The sequence below is a fragment of the Pelodiscus sinensis genome, chromosome 3 (genome assembly GCF_052426305.1).
Source record: "Pelodiscus sinensis isolate ZL-2025 chromosome 3, ASM5242630v1, whole genome shotgun sequence".
NCBI lineage: Eukaryota > Metazoa > Chordata > Testudines > Trionychidae > Pelodiscus > Pelodiscus sinensis.
The window spans coordinates 57512491-57537127 of NC_143054.1; the positions used below are offsets into that span (position 1 = coordinate 57512491).

Consider the following 24637-nt stretch of genomic DNA (forward strand, 5'->3'; position numbering starts at 1 on the left):
AAGATGGTATTTGAGTAGACAGATTTAGAGAACAGTTAATTATTTTTAATAGATATACATACACCTTGTTGACCAAACTAGAGATATGTCACTGGGTCATTCTAAACTAAAGTTTGCTTCTGAATACTAAAATATGTACTCGTTTTAAAAAAGTTGTATTTCATTTAATGAGGCAATAGCATGGCACTTGTTTTATGAAAACACATCTGGGGCATCAGTTTACATTTCAGTGACTGGTAGGTTCAAATATAGATATTGAGAAATCTTCTTGACTAAATTAAGGTTATCTGAATTTATCAATTAAAGGAACTGGCAGACTACTGTTTGGCATGATCACGTATATTTAGACAGTAACATTTATGAATAGGGCTGTCAATTACTCAGTTAACTCGCATGATTAACTCAAAAAAATTAACAACAATTAATGTTTTTAATCATGATTAATCACAATTGGAATCACACCACTAAACAGACTACCATCTGACAAATATTTTGGACATTTTTCTATATTTCCATATATATTTCAGTCACAATATAAAATAGAAAGTGTAAAATGCTCACTTTATATTATTTTATTATAATATTTGCACTGTAGAAATAACAGGAAATAGTATTTTGAGATTCACCTTATACAAATACTGTAGTGTAATTTCTTTATCCTGAAAGTGCAACTTACAAATGTAGATTGCATAGCTACACTCAAACCAAAACAATGTAAAACTGTAGAGCTGGGGTGGGGAACCTCAGGTCTGGGGGCTGGATATGGCCCATGGCTTGCCTGGAACCCGCTCTCGAGGCTCAGGACTCCCCTCCAGTATTGGGGAGCCTGCGATAGTGCTTCAGCCCCCTATCCATGGGGCTACAGCACACAAAATCTACTAACCTGGCCCTTCCAAGGCTCTGCCGTATGAGAACATGGGGAGTGTCTTTCCTTCTCAGTTGGGGGACATGTCAGTGAGGGTTTGTTTTGCGGTTTTTTGCTTCTCACTTGTGTGCAGCCCTCAACTGATTTTTCTGTGGGTCAGCAGCCCCCCGACCCAAAAAAGGTTCCCTACTCCTGTTTTAGAGCCTACAAATCCACTTAATCCTACTTCCAGTTCAGTCACTAGCTCAAACATGTTTGTTTACATTTGCAAGAAGTAATGATGCCCATTTCTGATTTACAATGTTACCTGAAATTGAGAACAGATTTTCACATGCCACTGTTGTAGCTGCTGTCACAAGATATTTACATACCAGGTTTGCTAAAGATTGATATGTCCTTTCACGCCTCAATCAGCATTCCACAGGACATCTGACCATGCTAATGACTGTCCTGCTTAATAATGGGTCCAAAGGGAAAATATTCATTTTCATCATCTAAGAGAGATGCTCCCAGCAGAAGGGTGTGTGTGTGTGTGTGTGTGTGTGCGCGCGTGCACACACACGAGATTCGTGTTCTGTAGTTTCTACATTGGAGTGTTGCTTTTCTAAGATTTCTGAAAGCATGTTTCACACTTCATCCCTCTTGGATTTTGGAAGGCACTTCAAACACTTAGACCTTGGGTTGAGCGTTGTATCTATCTTTACAAACCTCACAATTGGTTTTCCCCTTTGTGTTTTGTCAAATCTGCCATGAACGTGCTCTTAAAATGAACATATGCTGGATCATCATTCAAGACTGCTAGGACATGAACTATAATGGTAGAATGCAGGCAGAACATGGAGCAGGAGACATAATAAACTCCTTTGGGAGAAATTGTAAAACTCAGTTAACACATTTTAAAACAAGCATTATCAGCATGGAAGTGAGTCCTCTGGAATAGTGGCCCAAGCATGAAATGTCACATGAATGTTTAGCATATATGGCACAAATACCTTGCAATGCTGGCTACAAAAATGTTTCAAGTGACAAGTGAAGAGTGGGCAGCATTTTCTCTTGCAAATGTAAACAAACTTATATGAGATATTGGCTGAAGAGGTAGGACTGAGTGGATTTGTATGCTCTAAAGTTTTATCTTTGAATTGAGGTTTTTTTATACTTAATTCTATAGTTGTAAGTTATTCTTTCATGATAAAGAGCTTGCACTACAGTATTTGTATAAGATCAATTAGAAAATGTTTTTACAGTGCAGATGTGATAAAAATAATATAAAGTGAGCTCTATACACTTTGTATTCTGTGTTGCAATTTAAATCAATATAGTTGAAAAATGTAGAACACAAAATATTTCAAGAAACGGTGTTCTATTATTGTTTAAATTTCTTCACAGCTTGACTGCTTGATGAAAATTACAACAATATTGGTAAACAACAGTACAATTACAAAATTCTTTTGTTGCCTTCCCTACAAACCCACTTAATAAAGGGCTCCGGAAATCCCCCCAACACTTAGTATATCTTAAGAACTAAAAGGATCTGAGAACTGAAATGTATATCTGTAATGACATTCCAATCTATTCAAAGCCAATGCTTGAATTTAAAGAATAAAACAATATTGTACTGTGGTTAGTTTACATGTAGCAAAATCACTTTGGTTCAGTAATTTTTAAAAAAGCTTACTAGGTTCATTGCATATTTTTTTCTTTTCTTAGCTTCATTTCACTTTTACCTTCAGATAACAGATCATGGTAATAGATCAGGGCACATCTCACTGTTTTTGTAGTCCTAACATTTCCTTTTTAACTCATTCCACCCCATTATACTCCTCCTTTCTCTCTCTGCAGTGTATGCTTTATAGCCATCTCTCATTTTCTGACTCTCCCTCTCCCCCACTTCTCTTTTCTAACTTACTCCATCAATTTCTCTGCCCCCATACCCACTCCCATACACAGGGTTTGAAAAAGAGAAGAAAAAAAATTCTCGGGTATCTAATCACCAGATTAAGATGGAAAGCTACTTTTACAATCATAGAAGATGACAAACTCCCCACTCCTTCACTCAACCTTTAAAATAAAGCTTAGATTTCATATTCTCCTCCCAGGAAATTTTCCTTTGTTATACAGTATGTCCAAAGGAAGAGATTTGTTGAGCCCTAACCTAATGGAGTTAATATGAATTTCAGAAAAAATGGCTTAGCAGTAAAAACAATTACCCTTCTCTGATTACAGAACCGTGAACTCTACCTCATTCCTGCTCCAAATAGGTGATCTACAACAGCTATAGACACAAATGCAAAGATGAATTAAATCTATACAAAATACACACACTTCTCTCATGTTGAATCAAGATAAACATGGGGTTGAAAAATTGTGGAAAGAGGTAAATTTTGTTTTTAAATGCAAGGAGATACAATTCAGATTACATTACCTGTAAGCCCACATGGCTTTGAAATGGAGTTGCTGGTGTATGTGGTTGGAAATATGGAACTTGGTTATATGGAGTGGATACCTGACACCTTGGTGGGAAGTCATTCTTTATAACTGGAGTTCTGAAACTGGGGGAAATATTTATTATCAAACAGATCTTTGTACCTGATCAGTATTACTACAAAATATGATGAATAATACCACCATCACCTAAGACGTTTATAATGTTGTTGTTTTCATAAGTAGACTCGAAATATTTAAAAGAAGAGGACAGTATCGCATTTTACAGATGAGGAAACTGAGGTACAGGTCAAGTGAGTTACCCATAATCACCCAGCAGGCCAGCAATAGAACTGGGAAGAAGAACCAAGGTCTCCTAAGTCTCAGTCCAATGCCCTATCCACTAGGTCAGTGGTTCCCAACCTATATACCACCAGGGACTGGCAAACCCATTCACAAACTTTTGGCAGACCACTAACCTTTATTTGCATATTCTTTAAGAAAGTAATGAATATACAAATAAAATGATACCGGTCCGCTAAAAGCCCCAGCCTTCCCCAGTGCCAACCCTAACCCCTAGAGTCCCCCACCCCTCCAATACCCCCCCAACGCTAGCTACTGACCCGCGTCCCCTGCACCCAACCCCCCCGTGCCACCCTCAGAGCCCCCTGTGCTAGCCGCCCAAGGCTTAGAGCCCCCAGACCCACCCCCAGTGCCAGCCTTCTATTTCCAGAGCACCACCGCACCCAATCCCCCCAGAGGCTTTTCCCAGTCCCAGCCCCCCTATTCCCCAATATTAGCCCTGTTCACAGAGCACCTAGTGCCAGCCCTGCCTCCATAACCCCTCCACTACTAGCCCCACCCCCACAGCCCACCCCTCCCCCCCTTACCTAGCCCTGTCCTGCCTCCCAGCTGCCAGCTGAGTGTTGCTGCCAGGGTTGCAGTGGCTCTCAGACTGCCATATCAGGCTCTGTGTTGCCCTCCCATCATGCAGCAAACCGCTCTTTTGCGCCCAGGAACAGACCCCACCCCTGCCAGGCCTGGAATTGGTAGTGGAATTGGCACATGGAATTGGCAGTGTCTGCGGTACAAGTGACAGGTGCACATTTCTGATGGCTCGAGAGTTCCTACCCAGGCCATTAGCAGTCATGGCATAGAGGCATTGGGTCACTCAGCTCGTGCATATATCTGGCTTGCGGCACCCACCCAACAGCTGGGCAGTACTAGCCCCCCTAACACTCGCTGCATTGAGCCAGCAAGCCCAGCTTTTCCCACACAACTCCAACTGGTGCTACTGGCTGCGGCTCCCCAGGACATTGGGAAGCAGCCAGACACGTGGTGCAGGCTGGCAAGGGAGACCCTGCGGGGGAAGCCAGGCCCTGCCGAAGGAGGGGCAGAAATTGCGGACACTCGGCGTGGCTCCCCAGGGCCTCTAACTTGATCCTCTTTGCTAATATCAATAAAGACCGGGATGCTCATGGCTGCGAAGGCTCTGCTCCCCGGTCCCGAACATAGTACCCACAACGAAATGGACACAGGGTACCCGCCTGCCAAGCAGACCCACCAGCCGGGCACATGGTTGCTGCCGGAGCTGGAACCAGGGTTGCAGTGAGGCTGCCCCAGCAGGGACAGCCTCACTGTGGGCCCACTCGAGCTGTAGCACGAGGCAGTCCACAGTGCCACTCACCGAGGGAGGGTGGGAGGATTTGTAGTGTGTGCACCTTATAGGGAATGGAGCTCTCCAGTGCACAGGGCTAATTAGCAGCCGGGGGTGTGGCCTGGGAGAGTGCCACAGCCTGGCAGGCAGAGGTATGTGGACCAGTGATTGGGAACCGCTGCACTAGGTCACAATGTCTAGTATGAAAGTAGGTCTATTACAAATTGAAGCCTTTAAGTTTATTCAGTCTGTCATTGACTCCCTATGTGTCTACTATATTCATGTTCATATGCATTGGTACAGTTTACTATATATAGGCTTTCAACCCTGTGTTAAAAAAGTACCTCTCAAAATTGAAGTATTTCTATAAAAACACAAATAATATTTAATCTTCAGAAATATTTCATAAGTGTTAACTAACTGATCATCAAAACACCACTTTATAGATAGGGAACTGGTAATCTCTATGTAAGACCAAAACTGGGGGAAAAAAGTGTCCATTTATTTTAGTTCCCAAAGTCATACAGCTAGGGCTAAGTTTTTTGGTTTTGTTCCTTTGTTTAAAAACACATAGATTGTTTTCAATCAGTACTTTATATGTCCAAACTACAGCTCCCTTTGACCACAGTGCTCAGCCCTTCTGGAAGTTCAGCGCCAAGAAAATGAGGAAGACAACTACTAACAGCCAACTGTGAAATGTCTATTAAATAACCTACCCAACATCACACAAAAACCTGGGGAGAGAAGTGAAAATGGAATCCAGGATTAAGGATGTTAAGAGGCAGGTAACTGACTAATTGTGTAGTTGATACAATTTGTACTGACTATACAGTTAGTCGATAAGGGAAGGTACTCTGTCCTAGCTTGCGCTGGTCCAGGAGTTACCCCCGCTGTGGCTCTGTAGTTTAAATGTAGCGGGAGCTGGGTACACAGGCAGCTGGGCTCCTACTACATTTAAACTGCAGAGCAGCAGCAGGGGTAGGTCCTGGATGAGCGTGAGCCGGGACTACTGCGGCTCTGCATTTTAAACGTAATGTGACAGGCTGCTGGCTAAGCCAGAGCTCTGACACTGTGGCCTGACTGAAAAGGGCCATTGAGGCCAGCTTAGCAGGCCCATGCCTCAGGGGCTAATGGGAAACAGCTCTGGGCCTCATTAGCCAAAGGGCTAGATAAGGCAGTCAGAGGGGAAGTGGAAAGGGAGGAGCCAGAGAGTGGCTGTGTGCGCTCCCCAGCCAGTTGGAGAGGCTAGCGTAGTTTTCTGGAAAAAAAAAAAAAAAGCTCTGTAAATAGAAGGTGGTGAGAAACTGGCATGGACAATAAAAAAGCATGGGTGATTGCACCAAGAAGGGTCTCTAATTGATTTGTGGACAAAAAAGAGGTCCCAGGGTGAGAACCTTGTCACACGCGACATCAGAGGTGGGATTAAGCACCAGCAAACATGGTTGATGGCCCAGAGATGGCAGAGACCCTGCAGTGGCTCATCAAACAGCAAGAGGAGGTGCAGCAGGCCCTGCAAAGTTTACAGCAGTCCCACCAGGCGAAGAGACAGGCCTTGCTAATAAAAGCCTGCAGGATTTTATTAAGAAGCAGAGCAAGGTACAGAAGCTACTTCTGCAGAAACTGGTGAGTCCCAGGGAAGGAGGTGGCACCCAGCCACCAAGCCTAGGATTCTGTAAAATGGACTCAGCAGATGACCTGGACACTTTTCTGGGAACGTTTGAGTGGATAGCCATGGGCACCGGATGGGAGAGGCTATCTAGGCCCTACATCTGGCTCTTTATTTGGCGGGAGAGGCTCATGCCCACACACACAGCATAAAATGTTCTGCCTTATAAGTACTGCACTTCCACCTTTCACCCTCGGGCTGCTGTGGCACCAGAGAGCACTCTCCTTAGAGCCCGATTAGGACAGAGTGGAGCACACAAGGCTGCTGGGGAGTCACAAACTGGGGTGCAGGTGCAGCAGCTAAAGGAGTGATAGTATTGAGCTATGGACTGAACGGGAGGGGTGCCAGAAAGCCACATGAAGATGGTGGGTGGGTGGAGGTGAGGGTGTAGGGACACACGAGGATGGGGGGGGAAGGGGGATTTTAATTTTTTGTAGTAGAATTCCCCCAAACAACATATAAACAGGCCTACACAACTTTGGAATCCCCAGGGGTCACAATGATGCTCTCTGCATGTGCTGAGAGTAACAACTTAAGTGTTTGTTGCATCTACATGCAAATATATATGTAAATATATGCAAATAGCTTATTTCACACTGACTGGCATGAATACAAAGCACTTCCCACAATGACCTGGCACGCCCAGCACCTCCTCTCTGGGGTCTAGAAACGCCAACATCTGTCTGTTCCAGCCAGTACATCCGCTTGTCTTTCAGCGCTTACCCTTCATGAGAGATGCTTCGACATTGTGAAGCATGTTCCCAGTGAAGGCCATGTTCAAAGAATCCCACCCACGGGCCGTGTGTTGAGCCCCAAGTAAACCCAAACCACCCCATGGGCCGCAAACAAACGGGCCATGGGCCGCACTTTGAGTAGCCCTGATCTAAACATTAGCAATTTAGAGTCCCTAAACTAAGTTACCTTAATAAAAGTATTACAAACTTAGTATAGTAAATCCATTTAAATACACAAACCTTACCAGGCCATATATTCTTTCAATGTGTTGTTGCTTGGTGTTCCACAAAAAAACACTGGATCTTTTCCTTTAGGAACAGCTTCTACTGGTGATGATCTTTTAGAAATGGGAAGGATAGGCTGTTCAAAACTTGATCGCTTTCCCTAACAACAGTAAAGTAGACGGTTAGTTCAGAAAATTTCAGGTATAGTCAGAGCACATTAACCTCAAATTTTTGGTATTACTTTGTGAGCATGAGCTTTTATGTAGCACTATAAGCATCTACAGCCGTATCAATAAAAAAAAAAACCACCAAGAAAACCTGACTAAACAAAACCACCACATTTTATATTTCCTATAGAAAAGAATGAGGTCACCTCTGTGTAGCTCTTGTGTATCACTTCTGGAATCTCCCATTTCCTTGCAGATTGAGCACAATTTAGTTTTAACTGATCCACCTGTTTTCTGTTACTCCCAGGATAACAGGACTGTTGCTCATGACTTTCTGGACACCTCAACTCTGACATCTTTGGCTCCTGATGCTGCATATTTATTTCTGAAATAAGTCATTTTTCTTCTGTTATTAAAGGAGGCATGCTAGAACTTTATTTTGAGATCTCAAACCATTTTTTCTGCACTTAAACTAAATTTGTTTCATCCATCCTTTCACCCCCCCCACACACACACATTAATACAGATTATTTAAAATGGAACCTCTTAAACATCTCTTTCATAGCTATTGTTACTTAGAAATATTTAAACATATCTATAATACGTTTATCTGACCAAGAACACAAAAGCATTTTTATTTATTAGAAACCTCAGTAAGATCCTTTTCTAGATGGCTTTGACAACCATCTTCACTATTGTATCATGAGACCACCAGAAAAAGATGTGTGGAATACTATTTGGAAACAACTACTCTGAAGTGAATTACAGAACAAATTGTTTATTCAAAAAAACAAATACACTCTCAATTCAGTTTCATTCTGGAATAAGCCACTTGTAAGAGTGGCTAAGATTATTCCAGGTGGGACTGGAAACACAACTTACAAAAGTTACCCAAACTCTCCCCATTATAAGACCTTGTATTCTGTAACTCATAGCAACTTTGTCAGATTAAAACAGTGGGACCCTTTTTGGGTTGAGGGACGCTGACACACAGAACAAATAGTGGGGGACCATACACAAATGAGAATCACCCCTCCCCCCAAAAAAAAACCCCAACGCACCTCACTAAGGCAACTCGCCACTGAGAAGGAGAAAGACATTCTCCATATTCCCCTCTCACATCAGAACCTAGAGGAGCCCAGGCTATTTTGTGTGCTCCAGCCCAGTGGAGAGATGGGGGAGGGTAGGCTATAACACCAGCACAGTCCTTCCAATACAGGGGAAGAGCCCTGAACCTTGGGGGCTGGATCCAGGCAAGCCAGGGACGCATGTGGATCCCAGACCTTAGGTCCCCCACCCCTGGATTAAACATTTGGGCTGATATTTTTCACACAGTGTCTGCTTCGTGATTTAAAAAAAAAAAAATCAGCCAAAAGAGTTTAGCTGCTTCTAAGAAAGAGGCTAGGAAAAAAAAAACCACATTGTTCTGCCCATTTTAATTCTAGTGAACTTTTCTTTGAAAAGTTCTACCACCTCTGTGCTCATGCACTTAATGTTAGACATGTGTTAAATACCTTAGATTTTTATAGGCAGCATTTTATCTTAGTGGTCTATCTTGACTATGCTGGTATGACAACAATGCTAATCTGCATAATCTTGCAGCAAACAAGGGGTCAAATCTCATCTGCCCCAGACTCTACAGAAGAACTATTTTTCAACTGAACCAATGAGTAGAAAAAACGGAGTGGCAAAAGAGCAATCTGGCTAATTAGAGGGCATTGTTGACTGCAAAAAAAAAGACTCGTTCTACTCTGCTTGACTATTAGCTATTATAATGCAAAGTCAGAGTGAGGAGTTGAAGTTTTAAAACATTTTGGACTTAACTCAAAATTCCACTGCCATATCTAGACTGATTAGTATCTTGCCTTCCCTGCTCCTATACACAATTACATAAAGTGACAATTGAATAGATCCAAAAATGCCTGATGAAAACAAAAACAGATGAACACAAGAACTGAAAACGTGAATTAACCCAGTGACATTTTATCAAGGGAAGGTTAGTTGGAGTTGTCTCAAGTTCTCTTAGGGGTTTTCAGATATCTAAGGGCAAAAGGGAAAAGAGTCTTTAATCTATGTACATTAGCTGATGTAACAAAAGAATTCTTCTGATCCATTTATAAATCCATAAAGAAAAAAAATCCATAAAGAAAAAAAAATCGTGATGAGATGAGATTTCTTCAGGGGAAAGAAAATATACAGACAAGTATTTTCACATTCCTTATTATGTAGAATAGCAAATATCACAAGGCAGGGAACATAAAATGGAGTACAAGACCTTGACGCATTTATTAAAACCCACTAAATCCACTACATGCTACCTCACCTGACTAGATTACTATCAATGTTTTTAAAAATATTAAAACATATTTTACAGGCTCTTTATTTAAGCAAGGAGAGCCTTTTCTGGCTCAAACAAATCAATAGCAGGATGGGGCTTTGGTTTTCAAACACCTCAGTCATTCTTGAAAAGGATACTTGGGCACTTTTTAAAGTGTTATTCTTGGTCAGCAGTATTTTTAGACAGAGCTATTTCTAGTTACTACTGAAGAAGGCTAAATTCATGTTGGGTAACAGAGATTAAGAGTTATGCATCAATTTCTAGATCAGTAATCCATCTAGTCCAGGGGTGCACAAAAGGCATCTTATGGCTGGATCCAGCCCACCAAGCCACAAGATCCGGCCCACAGCCACCTCACCAGCATCCTTGTACCCATAACACCTCCTGGACCAAGCATCCCAAGCCCCTGACCCAGATCACAACCCCCTCCTTCAACCAAACTCCCTTCTAAATCCCACCCGCTGTGCCAGACCCTGCACCCACTTCACAGAAGTGCAGCCCTGAACCAATTACCAAAATCTTGGAGTGGCCCCTCATTAAACATTTTTGCCCACCTTGATCTAGTCTGATTATAGGAAATAGTATCCAAATTTGTTGTAGTACTAAGCAGAGTAGCAAGACTTTCTCTCTTTTTTTCCTTTTTTGAATAAGCATGATATCCAAATGGCAAAAAAAGACTTGCTCTTCAAAAGTCAGGATTCTTGTCATTTTCAACACCCTGCCTACTTTCAACGGAGTTAGCAAGGACAGAATAGATAAACATTAAATACAGGCACATCTGTTACAATTCTAGCACTTTGATGGTGATAAAGCTATCGAGCTTCCATTTTAAATGTATATACAGCTGTTTCTTGGAAGTCTTTGTTCAACTTCACCAAAAAAAAAATAAAGAAGAAGTTGTATTTTTAAATTCTTCCCTAATCACAAAAGTAGTAAATATAGGCTGAAGGTTTCCTTTAGCAGGCATTCTAAATAGAACATCCCAAAAAATAGTGTTCCACTTCAGATTGGTAAAAATTTACTCTTATTCACAATTACCTTCTTTTCTTTTCGTTGCAAGACTTGAATCTGTTTTATTTTTTAGGGTTACGGTTGATTCGGTTGCAGTTTCTAAACTCTCTTCAGCTGATGTGTGTGACTGTACACAGCTTTCATCTTGTAAGGACTAAAGAAAACAATATATATTTTTAAAAGCATCGAGAACTCAAGCACATTATCTGAAAGTCATTTCCTATAATAATTTACCACTGAAATACCCCATGCCAAATAAATGCATTATTAGTTCTAAACTTTAACTATATGACCACAGACAACTTTATACCTAATCATTCCAGTTATTCCAATCATTCCAATTATTACCCTTCTCTAAGGATAGCATACACTATGGAGCTATTTCAGGATACCGGAAGTATCCCAAAATAGCTATTCCGCGTCTGTTGAAGCAGCCCATTACTTCGAAATAACGGGCAGCTTATTCTGACATCCTGGTAACCTTCGTTCCATGAGGGTTATGAGGTATTTTGTAATAGCGAATTATTTCAAAATTTGGCACTGCATAGACAGTGCCAAATTACAAAATAAGCTATTTCCAAATACACTTGAAATAAATTACACAATTTGCATAGTGCAAATTACATAGCTTATTCTGTGCTAAGGGTGATGTGTAGATGCATCGTCAGTGTATCCTATTTCTGGAATACTTTTTCTTTAAATAAAATGATGCAACCGACAAAATAATGTTAGCATTCTTAATGCAACTAAGAGTTGTTTTATGCCAACAACAAGTCTGAAAACCTTGAACATTCCTCTGTTAATAAATTGTGATAGTCAAGAAGATAATGTGACTGTCCGTATAAATAATGCAGTGGTGCAGAGATAAAGAGACTTTTCCTCATTTGTGTATCTTATGAATAAGCTGCTCCTCTGTACAGGCCATAAAAGGCAGCAGAATTGAAGCTGAGAACTGACATAAGAGACAGAGGAATGAATCTAAGTGATTTTTTTAAAATCCAACATATGCAACTTGTAAAAACGTGCCTAATCATGCTAATCATTTTGTTACCTTCCTTCAAGCTTCACATGGGGGGGAGGGGGAATAAAAAGACAAATGGAGAACTATTGACGTGATTTTCAGAGCACTTCCAATGTTCATTAATTTAATACAGACCCATAGCTTCTGCACATCTCAAGCTATCGTCTGTTTGCAAAATACCTAACTATTAAAATAATAAGTGGTGTTCAACATGATGGCTGAACATGTTTGAGGAAGGTTGAGCTTCTATCAACTCCAACTATTCACCTCGCTCAAGTAAATCAGATGAGTTTTAATTCAGCTCTCACTCTTAGAATCCTGGCAGGGAAGCAGATGATGGACAAGTCAGAACTTCTTCTTGCCCCCTCAGAGCAGACCATTAGCAAGATACTACTCAGCAGCTGCTCAAAGTACTCCTGGCTCACCTAAGTGCTGCACCTGGGGCTGCAGTTGGTGAGGTGCTACACCACTTCTCCATAGCAACAGGCTTGATCAAAACAATTAGGTTTGCAAATGCCAGGTGTGGCTCAGAAAACATTTCAGTTCAAAATTTAAAAAAATCTCTGCAAAGATACAGTTTTTATCTTCATGGTGACTGCTAAAATAAACAGCTTCTGTGGTTTGTAACGAACTCCTGACTCAGACAAGTGACCAAAAAGTACCATTACTATGCCATAGTAACTGTAATTCAGATGTACAGGACCTCTCTTAGTATGCATGTGCACTATGCATATAATTGCTCTCTTTTGAATAGCAGTGTCCACTGGGGTTGCATCCATGCCCTATATTTGAGACTGTATCTGCCCTATATTCTCCCTCACTTCCCATAGCAAGGTATAAAGGGTCGTGTGGCCACAGCCCATGCTCAGTTCCTTTGACAATAAAAATCCTCAAAAAGATTCCAATCAGCATTGACGGAAGCCCAAAAGTGAAAGCTAAACAGACAACATGTATCAGGAGTGCACACAGAGCACAGACATGACCCCAATAGAGATGTGAACAACTAGTCGACTATTCGATAAGCAAATGCTTATTGGATATTCTTCAGGCTAGTCAACCAGTCACTTCCCTCTCCTTGCTGCCTCTATCAGAAAGAAGTAGCAAGGAGGAGAGGGGAAAGAGGAAAGGGTGCTTCAAAGCGGCAGAACCATGTGGAGCATGGGGCCAGACCTAGGGCTCCATGCAGCACTGCCGCTTTGAAATGCCACATGCAGCTCGGGGCCAGCTGGGAGCCTAGGGTCTGCTGCTTTGAAACACTGATGGGGGTACTCCCACAGGACTGACCTCACTAGGTCTCGTGACGAGGGTGGTTCTTGAACAGGGGGAAGATATCAATAAGCCCTGTAAGTAATTTTGATAGCAGAGGGTGCAAGATGACTGGGTACCACTGGATTAGAGGATGATTAGCAGATGTCAATGCCTGAAACACCCATATTGAGCTGAGAGACTAGAAAGCAGACAATCCAATATCTTACTTCTGCTGTGAAGTAAGAGGTCCTAACCTCAGCAAGCCACCATCCAAGCAGCCAGAAGAAGTTCAGGTGTGGAACTTGCTGCTGAACTGAGACACCAGCTCTATTTGAGCTGGTAGGGGGATGGGCCATCAAATGAATGCATTCACTAGATAGGAATACCAATTCTGCCTTGCCCAAGCCAGTGCCATCATGATGACTAAGCTCACATCCAGTTTCAGCTTACGCAGGATCCCTAGTATTCAAAAGATGGGGAAAGGTATACATTAGGTCCAGAACCCAACTTAACTGGAAAGCATCTAAAATAAAGCCTAAGCTAATTTCCCCTCTACAACAAAATTCTGGGTACTTGCGACTCCTGGTGAAAAGGACTATCCAGGGAAATCTTCATTTCAGAAGGCCTTATATGAGGACTTTGGACTTGAGGGACTATTTGTAGTTCTCACAAATCCTTTGAAGCAGTCTGCCAGAGTATTTTGCAGCCCAAATATATGCAGAACCACCAGGGTGAGCAGGTGGTCAATGCAGCAATTCCAGAGCCACTTGGCTTCCTAACAAAGGGTGGGCAAGAGACGGTAGAAAGAAAAGATCTGACCTCCCATGGCAACTGATGCAGTACTCACAGACAATACCACAGTTATAGACATGGACCATAAATCCCATCCTTTCCTCCAGAAGGTATGCAGGAAGGCCTTGTGTACATACCTTATAGACCTGAGTTCCAGAACATATATGTGGAAGGTATCCTTGAGCCATAATGCTGGCAGAGAGGAGATCCCTGCTGGATTCCTCGTCAGATTTGTCCATCAATTTGATACGAGAACTTTGGGAGGGACAGTGATCCTCTCTCTGCTGCATCTGATTGTTGGACATACAAATCGTAACCATGCATGCAGAGGCTGCAAGTGAAGTCTGGCAAGGTATGTGATGTATGTGCATGCCAACATGTGGTCCAGGAATTTGAGACTTTTTTTTTTGGTTTTTGTTTGTTTTTGGGGGGAGGGAGCGGGGAGAAGAGAAATAAAAGGGGGTGAAATCAAATTTGGCCAATGAGATCTGTCAATCCGAAACCTTTGGTCATGCAGATATCCCCACACCAACATCATGTCCAAACAAGCCCCAATAACTGCTATGCTCTAGGTCATGGTCAGTTTCTCTTTATTGATTCCAAGTCCCAAGTTACTGAAAATACTCAGTATCTTCTACAGTGAGTCTGACATGCTGGAGACTTCCCTTGCAAGAGGCAGTCAAAGAGAGGTACAACTGGATTCCAGCTATGAACAGGGTGAACATGCAGGAGGCTATATGAAAGCTCAAGCACAAGAACCTTCATTGTTAACATCTACTACTTATCTTATATGTCAGAGTCTCAGAGAAGTAGCTGTGTTAGTCGGTATCTGCAAAAACAACAAGGAGTTCAGGGGCACCTTAGAAACTAATTGATTTATGCCATAATAAATCAGTTAATCTCAGGTGTCATAGGACCCCTCATTCTTTTTAAGCATCAGAGTTAGAGATATGGAAGTAAGCATCTTGGGTGGTTGAGAGCCATAACCCACTCAATAGGATCAACAGAGACTATGGAAGCAAGGATGACCATGCAGATCAGTGATGCCGGGTAAAGGAGTGGAGGCAGCAAAGGGAAAGAGTGGTCACCATATCCCCTTCCTCTTTGGGACAAGAAAGAACAAAATTAAAATCTCTTGCCTTTGAACTCCGGAGGCACCTCTTCCACTACCTCCAGTTGTAACTGCGAATCTGTTGCTTGTTTCAGTAGAATCTCATGAGAAGGGTCTCTGAAGAGGGAAAAGGGACAGAGGATGGAGTGGGAGTAGCTAACAAGATAAGGATTCTTTACCATCTCAAAGACACACTAAACCAAAAGTTACCCAGAAATGGGAGAAGCAGTTGCCAAACAGATAGCTAATTGAAGCATGGCCAATCAGTGATTCTAAATATGCAACTTCTGACATGCATGTCATAATTTATGTTCCTGTAGGGCTCCAGATGAGGGAACATCCAGTCAAAGAGGAACTGGAGTTGTCAGAGATGGAAATGTTTCCAGAAAGAAGTACTGCTACTATCTGGGTCTGTAGTACTGCTGCAATTAATTCAAAATCTTCATTTTAGCAGCTAAGACAGCAGTTTTCAAACTGTGGGTTGGGACCCCAAAGTGGGTCAAGTCCCCATTTTAATGGGGTTGCCTAGACTGGTTCAAAGCCTGAGACCTTCAGTCCTCGGTGGCAGGATTCAGGTTTTGACCCTCTACCTGGGGCTTGAATGGGCTCTGGATTCAGTGGGTTCTGGCCTCAGTCCCCACTCCTGGGATCATGTAGTAAAGAGAAGTTACTCACTTCATGCAGTAACCGTTGTTCTTCTGCAGTAACCGTTGTTCTTCGAAATGTGTGGGTGCTCCACAGTTCCTTCAGTTGGTGTCAGGCTTGTCCTGACACCATAGATCGGAGACTTTGAGAGCAGTGATCAAGTGGGCTGCGCAGGAGCGAGCAGAGCACGGTGCTCCCGCCTTTGAAGTAGCCTGCACAGCCCGCTTCTCTGTTTCTTCTCTGACGCCCTGGTGGCTGCTATTATTGCCCAAAGAAGCAGGGAGGAGGTGGGTAGTGGAACACACACCGGGGGACACATTTTGAAGAACAATCACTATTGCACAAAGTAACTTCTCTTTCTTCTTCGAGTGATGTCCCCGTGGGTGCTCCACACTTGGTGACTGTGTAGCAGTGCTCACTGAGACGTACGGTGGGCTTCGATCAACTGCTACAGATTGTGGAGAGAACCACATTGGCTACTGCGGTATCTGTTGTGGAGCATGGTGGAATAGTGGAATGCTTTATGAAGGTATGATTAGATGACCATGTTGCTGCTCTGCGTATTTCCTGGAGTGAGACTCCCTTTAGGAAAGCAGGTGATGTCACCATAGCTCTGGCAGAGTGGGCCTTTGTATTCGTTGGTAATGCCCTATTCTGGAGCAAGTAGCATGTAGTAATGTATGCTGTTATGCGTTTTGATATGTGCTGGGAAGACAGTAGTTTTCCCTGGGACCTTTCAGCCAGGGAAAACATCAATCTCTTGGATGATTGAAAGGAAGGATTGAGTCCTATCGAGGTAGAAGGCAATTGCCCTTCCGACGTCCAGGGTGTGGAATATATCTTCTTCCCTGGAATGATGTGGTTTTGGGTAGAAAGTGGGAAGGATTATCGGTTCGTTGATATGGATTTCTGAGTTCACTTTGGGTAAGGAGGATGGGTGTGGCCGCAGGAGGACCTTGTGCTTGTGAAAGGTCGTGTATGGAGGCGAGGCCATGAGAGCTAGGAGTCTGCTGACCCGCCTTGCAGAAGTGATCGCCAGAATGAACAATGTTTTCATGGTAAGAAAAGTAAGTGGTGAGGTTGCCATTCGTTCGAAGGGTGGCCTTGTGAGTGAGTGTTGGACTAATTCTAAGACTCCCTGGGGGGAATGGGTTTTCGAGGTGGGTGTAGGCTCTGCAGGCTCTTCCAGAATCTTCGAGGAGTGTGCAAATCTTGGAGTGTGCGAATATGAAGAATCCATCAATGGGAGGGTAGAAGGCCGTAATGGAGGCCATGTGCACCCAAAGCGATGGAAGTGACAAATTTTGTTGTTTCAAGTGTATGAGGTACTCCTGTACTTGGTAGAGCAGCACCCTGGATGGTTCAAGTGGCCTGTGTGTGCACTACTGTGTAAACCAGTGCCACTTGTATAGATAAGTCTTGCACGTCGTTTGTCTCCTGTTATGTAGCAGAACATTTTTCACTTGTTGAGAGCACTGTTGCTCCACTTCCGAGAACCAGGTAAGTACCTTCAGGGGCAGGTGTTTGTGATTGGGGGTGAAGTATTGACCCCTGGTTCTGGGAGAGTAGATCTGGGTAGTTCGGAACAGGTAGGGAGATTGTAGAGACAGGTGAAAGACATGTGAACCACGTCTGTCGGGACCAAGCTGGGGCTATCAAGATCATTCTGGCCCCATCCATCTGTATCTTTCAAAGGACTCTGGGAATGAGAGGAATGGGTGGGGAAGCATATAATAGGTTGCCCCTCCCCTCAAGTGAGAAGCATGGCATCGCCCAAGGAGCTGCGCCCTATGCCCGCTCGGGAGCAGTACTGGGGGCATTTGGAGTTCTGCCTGGTGGCAAAGTGATCTATCTGTGGTCATCCCCATTGGTGGAACAGCTTGTGAGTCATCTAATCGTGTAGTTCCCACTCGTGTTTTGTGAGGAAGTTGCAGCTGAGGGATCTGCCATAATGGTCTTATCTCTAGGCAGGTATTTTGCCAAAATGGTAATATGGTGGGAGATGCACCAATTCCAAAGCCTGATCACCTTTGCGCATAGCAACTGGGATCTCGCACCCCCATGGCGGTTGATGACGTAGTTGTCATATTGTCAGTGACAATTCACACAGAAGAGCCTTGGATATAAAGGAGGAAGTACTTGCATGCGTTGTGGACTGCTCGAACTCGAGCAGGTTTATGCGCAGTCTTGACTAATCTTTGGACCATTTCCCTTGTGCAAATTGTTGTCGGAAGTGTGTCCTCTATCCCATCAGTGAGGCGTCCGTCGTAATTTGTTTGGATGGCTGATCCTGGTGGAAAGGCTGCACCAGGTTAAGTTGCAGAGGTTATGTGTCTGTGTTCACCACTGTAGGAAGGTGAGGACTTTTGGGGGAGGAGAAATGTGCCTGTGGATCTGATGGCTGGCTGGTCTGTACACGGAAGAGATCCAGTGTTGGAAACAATGGAAATGCAGCGTGTTATGAGGGACACACATGTGCCCCATAAGTTTGAAGCATGCTATGATGGGTACTATTGGTCTTGTGGTAATGGTCATAACAAGATTTCTTATATTGTCGAACCAGTGATTGGGGAGATAGGCTCATGCTGTTGTGGAGTCTATACAAACTCCAAAGATTGTGTGGGGTGTAATATGGTTTTCTGCTCGTCGATAATGAAGCCCAGCAACTGAAGCGTGGTCTTCATGAATGTGATCATGTCTTTAATGGTCCATTGTGAGGGACATTGAATAAGACAATCGTCTAGACAAAGGAATATTGTGATCCCATTGCGTCTTAGATATGCTGCGGCCACCACAAAGGTCCTGGAAAAAACTCTGGGGGCAGAAGAGAGTCCAAATGGGAGGACTCTGCATTGAAGTGGTCTGAGGCTATCGTGAGTCATAGAAGCGCCTGTGTGCGGGGCGTATTGTGATGTAAAAATACACATCTTGAAGGCTGAGGGCTATGAACCAGTCCCCCCCGGCCAGTGATGGAATTATTGTTGCGTGTGAGACCATTTTGAAGTGTTGCCTGCGAAAATATTTGTTTAATTGGTGCAGGTCCAAGACAGGTCTCCAACCTCCTGTTCTCTTTTCAGTGAGAAAGTAGTTTGAATAAAAACCTCTCCCTTTGTATTTTTCAGGGATCCGCTCTATGGCTCCTATTTTGAGATGTAAAATCTCCTGGCGGAGCAGAGTCTCATGAGAGGGGTCCCTGAAGAGGGAGGTTGGAGGAATTGCCATGAAGGAGATAGAATAACCATGGCTGACAATTTCTAGAACTCACCGGTCTGTAGTGATTGCTGCCCACTGATCGTAGAAGGGGCGCAAAGCAGTGGTGAAATATATTGTGCTCACCTGGTTCTGTAATTGGGGGGAGGCAGACCCTCAATCAAATTTTCAAACTTTGTGCCTCGAGGCCTGGGTCACAGAAGAGCAGTTGTTTGGGGCTCTCTTTTGTTGGTTTCAAGGTCTGAAGTGGTTTTGCTCAAAGGGTCAGTATTGGTGTTGTCTACTGAAGGTTGTGTCCCTGTGCCTTTGACAGAGTGGGTAACGCTTTCTTCGGTAAAGGAGAGTATACATCCCTAATGTGCGAAAGATAGTGTGCGAATCTTTGCTGGAATGTAGTGCTTCATCGGTACCTGCAGCAAACAATTTTGTTTTTGTCAAATGGCAGGTCCTCTACTTTGGCCTGGAGGTTCTTAGGGACTCCCACTGCTTGCAGACAAGATGAACGTTTCATCACCACAGATGTCGCGGTGGACCTAGCCGCAGTGTCTGTGGCATCCAGGGCCATTTGCAGTGCCATACAGAATATAGCGTGATCCTCAATGATTGCCTTGAGGATAGGTCTTTTATTCTCTGCAAGATTGTGCATGAGTTCTATTAATTTTGAATAATTGTCAAAATCAGGATTTGCAAGCGGTGCTGTATAGTTAGATATGCATAGCTGGAGGGTTGAACAAGGAGTACACTTTTCTCCCAAAAACATTTGTGATCCTTGTCCTGTGTATGTGTTTTGTGTTGTAGGTTCTTGGACCTTTGATTGGCAGCGTCAACCAGTAAGGAGTTTGATTGAGGGTGCAGGTAGAGAAAGTCCATGCCTTTAAATGGCACAAAATATTTCCTATTGGCCCTTTTAATGGTTGGAGGGACCATGGCAGGTGTTTGCCAGACTTCATTGGCTGCCTCAAGGATTTTGAGGCAGTGCGATTTTGGACTTCACAGATGGCTGTAGATTCTTTAGGAGTTTGCGTTATTTCTCCTGGACCTCTGATAAAACCATCTCCTGACTGGCAGCCACCTTTTTAAATAGGTCCTGGAATTGCTTGATATCATCAGCAGGTGTTGGGTCATTTGGAATAACCGCTTCATCAGAAGTGGAGGATGAATTATCGTTCGGTGCTATATCAGATCAGTGGATGGTTGGGTCATCCTCAATCTGTCCTTCCTCTAGATTTTAGCCCTCAGATGGGGAATGTGATGCATCTGAGAGCATGGAGAGCAGTGACCTTTGTGCAGGTGTAGGCAGTGCAGTGGAAGTGTGTCATGGTGCCCACTAACGACAGGGGGACCATCGGCTGCGATGAGTGTCATAGTAATGCCAATCAGTGTGCCACGGAGGATGTTGGTAATGTGGTGGTCTGTATACCCCATAACATGTGTGTGCCCTATCTGGGGAGGAGTATTGCAAGAAGAACATGTTCCCTGTATCCCCATGGTAGGAACTGAATTGTGATAAGGACAGTGACCGTAGTGAGCCCTTTGTTCATAGTGGGAAGCGTGAATGATGTCATGGTGAAGGCTCAAGAGGGGATAGGATCCTAGACCCCCCCCAGTCATATCCTGATGGCACTTGTGTTTTGCGACCTGAGGAACGGCGATGGGATGCAGGCTTGTGACTTGGGTGCAGGCTAGTTGGCACTTGTGGTGGCGGTGGCATGGATGTAGCTGTGACCCAGGGGATCTAGAGTTACTGTGGGCTACTAGGGGGTGGCTGGAGCTAGCCCTGTAGGTTTTCTGTGCCACAGGTGAATGTTGTACCGTAGGTTGGCAACATGCTGGGGATCGAGTGCGCCCGCATTTAGCCAGGTGCCCTTAATGTCAGTGGCGCCTCTGTCACCACAGGGCCCTTGCTAGGTGGCCTTTTTGTGGTAGCTGATTTTGAGGACTGTTTTGAGCATGTCTTTGAGCCTGTTATTGATGAGGCTTGAGACTTTGCCGTGCCTGAAGTTCCTGGCTCATCTCCATTGCTAATTTATTGAGGGGAGAGAGCGGGCTGGAGAGGGTCTAGTTTCTGAGCATGTTCTCTGAGAAGGCTTGGATGTTTGCCTTGAGGAGAAGTTGCGCTTGAGCCCTTATTACCCCCTTCAGAATTAGGCGGGGAGGAGGATTTCAGGGCTCTATCCATAGACTGCGTGCACACTGTGAGCTCTCTCTCTTTGTAAGCTCTGGTTGTGAGGCTACGGCAATGGACACATTTCTGAGGTACATACATGTGTGTCCCCCAAACAGCATATACATTCGCTGTGGGCATCACAGACTGGCATAAATTGTCGGTATTTGCCGCACCTTTTCTCCTTAGGAGAGTTTCTGGGAGACATGCCAGACTATCTGTAACTGTACAAGCAGCTGAGACTCCTTGTTGGTTGCTGATTTCTGTTTCCTTTTTTTTGGCTTTTGCCACTGAAGGGCAGTAAGAGCTAGTGGCGGCAGGATTTTTTTTTTAAATGTATAAAAGAAAGGTAGTCCTGAGTGCTTCAGGTCTATCAAAGCCGATACGATAGTTCTGCTTTGTCCTGCAGAGCGCGCTGAGGAGGAGAACTGAGCTTCATCTGTGGCCGAGGGCAGTGAAGAAGGAACTGAAGAGAAGCGGGAGCGCAGCTCTCCGCTCGCGCATGTGCAGCTCACCCAATCACTGCTCTCAAAGTCCCCAATCTGTGGTGCCAGGATGAGCCTGACACCAACGGAAAGAACTGTGGAGCACGCATGGAGACATCACTCAAAGAAGAATTTTTGTTGTCAGATGGGAGTTGTGATACAATGAAGTAACAGCACATAGGCTAGGATGTGGCTTTAGAGTCCTTTGGCGTATGCAAGATATTATCAGTAGTACTGTTAAAAAAGATAATTATCCTTGAAAGGGACATCTATTGAAGTTTGGATCTCATGAAGGATGTCAAATGCCTGCAACCTTTGCACCATCCAAGGAGAAGCAACAGGTTATTCTGGGGATGATGCCTCACTATGAGCTTCTGACAGAAAGTAAAAGGCATAGTTCTCTTCCGTAAGTGGAAATGATCTTTCCTGTATGCTTCATCTCTGCACATATACTGGAAATAAATTTTGAGAGGTGGCCACTAAACTGTCAAGGGGATGAAGCTGGTGTGGGCTGATTTCAAAGTGCAGTGTACTGTGACGCCATGAGTGAAGAAGCAGAATGAACCTCCTTAATTAATTTCTATTGCCACGATAGAGATGAACAGTTTTGATGCAGGCATGGTTCAGAGAGAAAGCTTACGTGGAGCTGAGGTGCCCAGTACGGGGACAATCAGTGCAAAGGATATTGTTTCCTTGTTTGTGCTGATCAAAGCAAGTGCCTTAAACTTAACAATTACTGTTGCTAGCACAGAGAGTTCAGTATGAGACTTGATCTTAAGATCTCTCAGTGCTAGTGTCTTACGGAAAGCCTTCCATCCCCACTTCATTCCTTGGAGTAGTACTCCATACATTCTCTCTCTGAGGCCACCCCAGTCCAGCTGATGCAGAGGCAGATTAGAGGGAGCACGGGAGCTCCGCATAGCAGCGCAGTTAGTCAAAGTGTTGGACATTTCCAGATGGCCTGGCATCAGGGTTGTCTCCAATGGTCTTCCCACATCGGATGCCATAGAATGATGCAAGGAAGAACTTCAGCTTTGCTTCCTTGGTCTTTGTAGTATTCTTTGAAAAGGGCCTGCATGGGACATGTTCCTGACCACAGCACTGGGGACAGCTGTCAATAACAGGCATCATAGCACGGGCAAATTTTGAAGCCCAAAATCTTAGGTGCAGCTATCTTATGGGAGTGTATAGGGGTTTACCCATCTACAAGAAAATTTCGGATGAGATAAAGACCCCCAAGGAGGGTAGAAAACCTACTCCTACTCTTTCATAAGCTAAAAATAGTATAATACAATACAGAAAACGAGAACAATTTTTTAAAAAAATTGATGTGCAGCCAGTACACCACTCTTAAAGTAATACAACCACTGTGGGTTCCATCCTGTGCCCTTTATACCAACTATGATAGGAAACAAAGGGGCACATATGCCAAAGATGCAGCTCCAATAGACACCACTGTTTAAAAAGACCAAATCTTGCATGCATGAGGCACCTTGGGTACATCTAGATTATATGCCTCTGCCGACAAAGGCATGTAAAATAAGCAATCCGACATAGTCAATGAAGCGGGTATTTAAATATCCCTGGCTTCATTAAAATAAAAATGGCTGCCATGCTGTGCTGGCTCAGCTGATCATCAGCAAAGTGCGCGAGTCAAGACGCAGATCGGTTGACAGGGAACGCCTTTGTCGACCGCTCCTATAAACCTCATTTCACGAGGCATAAGGGAGCGGTCGACAAAGGTGTTCCCTGTCGACTGATCCGCGTCTTGACTTGTGCGCTGTACCGACGATCAACTGAGCCGGCACAGTGTGGCGGCCATTTTTATTTTAATGAAGCCGGAGATATTTAAATCCCCGCTTCATTGACTATGTCAGGTAACCTATTTTATGTGCCTCTGTCGGCAGAGACATGTAATCTAGATGTACCCATGCACATAGAGTGGAATATGTGGACAATCACTTCAAGAAACCACCCTTTTTCAATGTATCATTCTCTAACGATATAGCCAAAAATAAACTAACTTTTGGAGATATAAAACAAACAGATCAGTTAGCTTGCCTGTACAAGCCCTTAATACTCTTTTCACTAAATATGAATTTAATTTTGCTTCTGAATTCATATTACTAGAACCATTTTTTGTTTAAGTCACTGTTTTTATTCCCTCCCTGAAATATTTTATCTATGTAGTTTTCACAACTACTAACTCAAAACAGAAAAATAAAGTTACCTTTAAGTAACCCGGGTCATATGAATCATCTTCATTATGTTTTGGTTCACGCAGTAAAAAAGGCATAATCAACTCTGTGCGTTTAGAGCCAGATAGCTGCCTGTTTATATAAAAGACAACATTAGAGGTAAAAGAAACCTGAAACTTCAAAATTCAGGGATAAACGTCCATCTATTTTGAGCCAGTTGTGCAAATCCTGGACAGAAGTCACAACATAAAAGGAGCAGTGACGATGCTTTGACAGCACAGTGATGAGTACAATAGACAAATCTAAACAGCTGACACATTATCTTCATATGAGGAGTTCTATGTGGTTTGCTTCCTTAGAAAATGTACATATGCAAGCTTGGAATAACAAAGAACTTTTAAAAAACAGTTTTTGAATAATAGATAAAATTCTAAAAATGCTTAAGAAACATATCAACTTAATGTTTACAGTTGCAGGAAATTATGGGAGGGGAATCAAACATTTATTTAATGACAGGTCTTAATTCAAAATGCTAAAGCTTTAACCATTAAAATAGAAACGATGTTTTCAAGCAGTAATTTTCTTACTTTATCTATGGAAATACCTTTTCCTTAATTTGCCTGTACATGGTGAAATCAATGTTTACTATCATTTGCCAATAAAAATCAAACCCTTCCAA

The 24637-nt window shown here is 43.5% G+C and overlaps 1 protein-coding gene across 1 annotated transcript in view; it reads right to left on the bottom strand.

The window, feature by feature from the left end:
• The window catches only part of TTK (TTK protein kinase), a 73416-nt gene that overhangs the window by 20398 nt on the left and 28381 nt on the right, over positions 1-24637 (bottom strand). Inside the window, exons 9-13 of the mRNA XM_075923778.2 lie at positions 23991-24090; positions 11112-11238; positions 7942-8120; positions 7589-7728; positions 3288-3414 (exon numbers count right to left, since the gene is read on the bottom strand). Coding sequence (XP_075779893.2) covers positions 3288-3414; positions 7589-7728; positions 7942-8120; positions 11112-11238; positions 23991-24090 — 673 coding nt within the window. The remainder of the gene's footprint in view (positions 1-3287; positions 3415-7588; positions 7729-7941; positions 8121-11111; positions 11239-23990; positions 24091-24637) is intronic.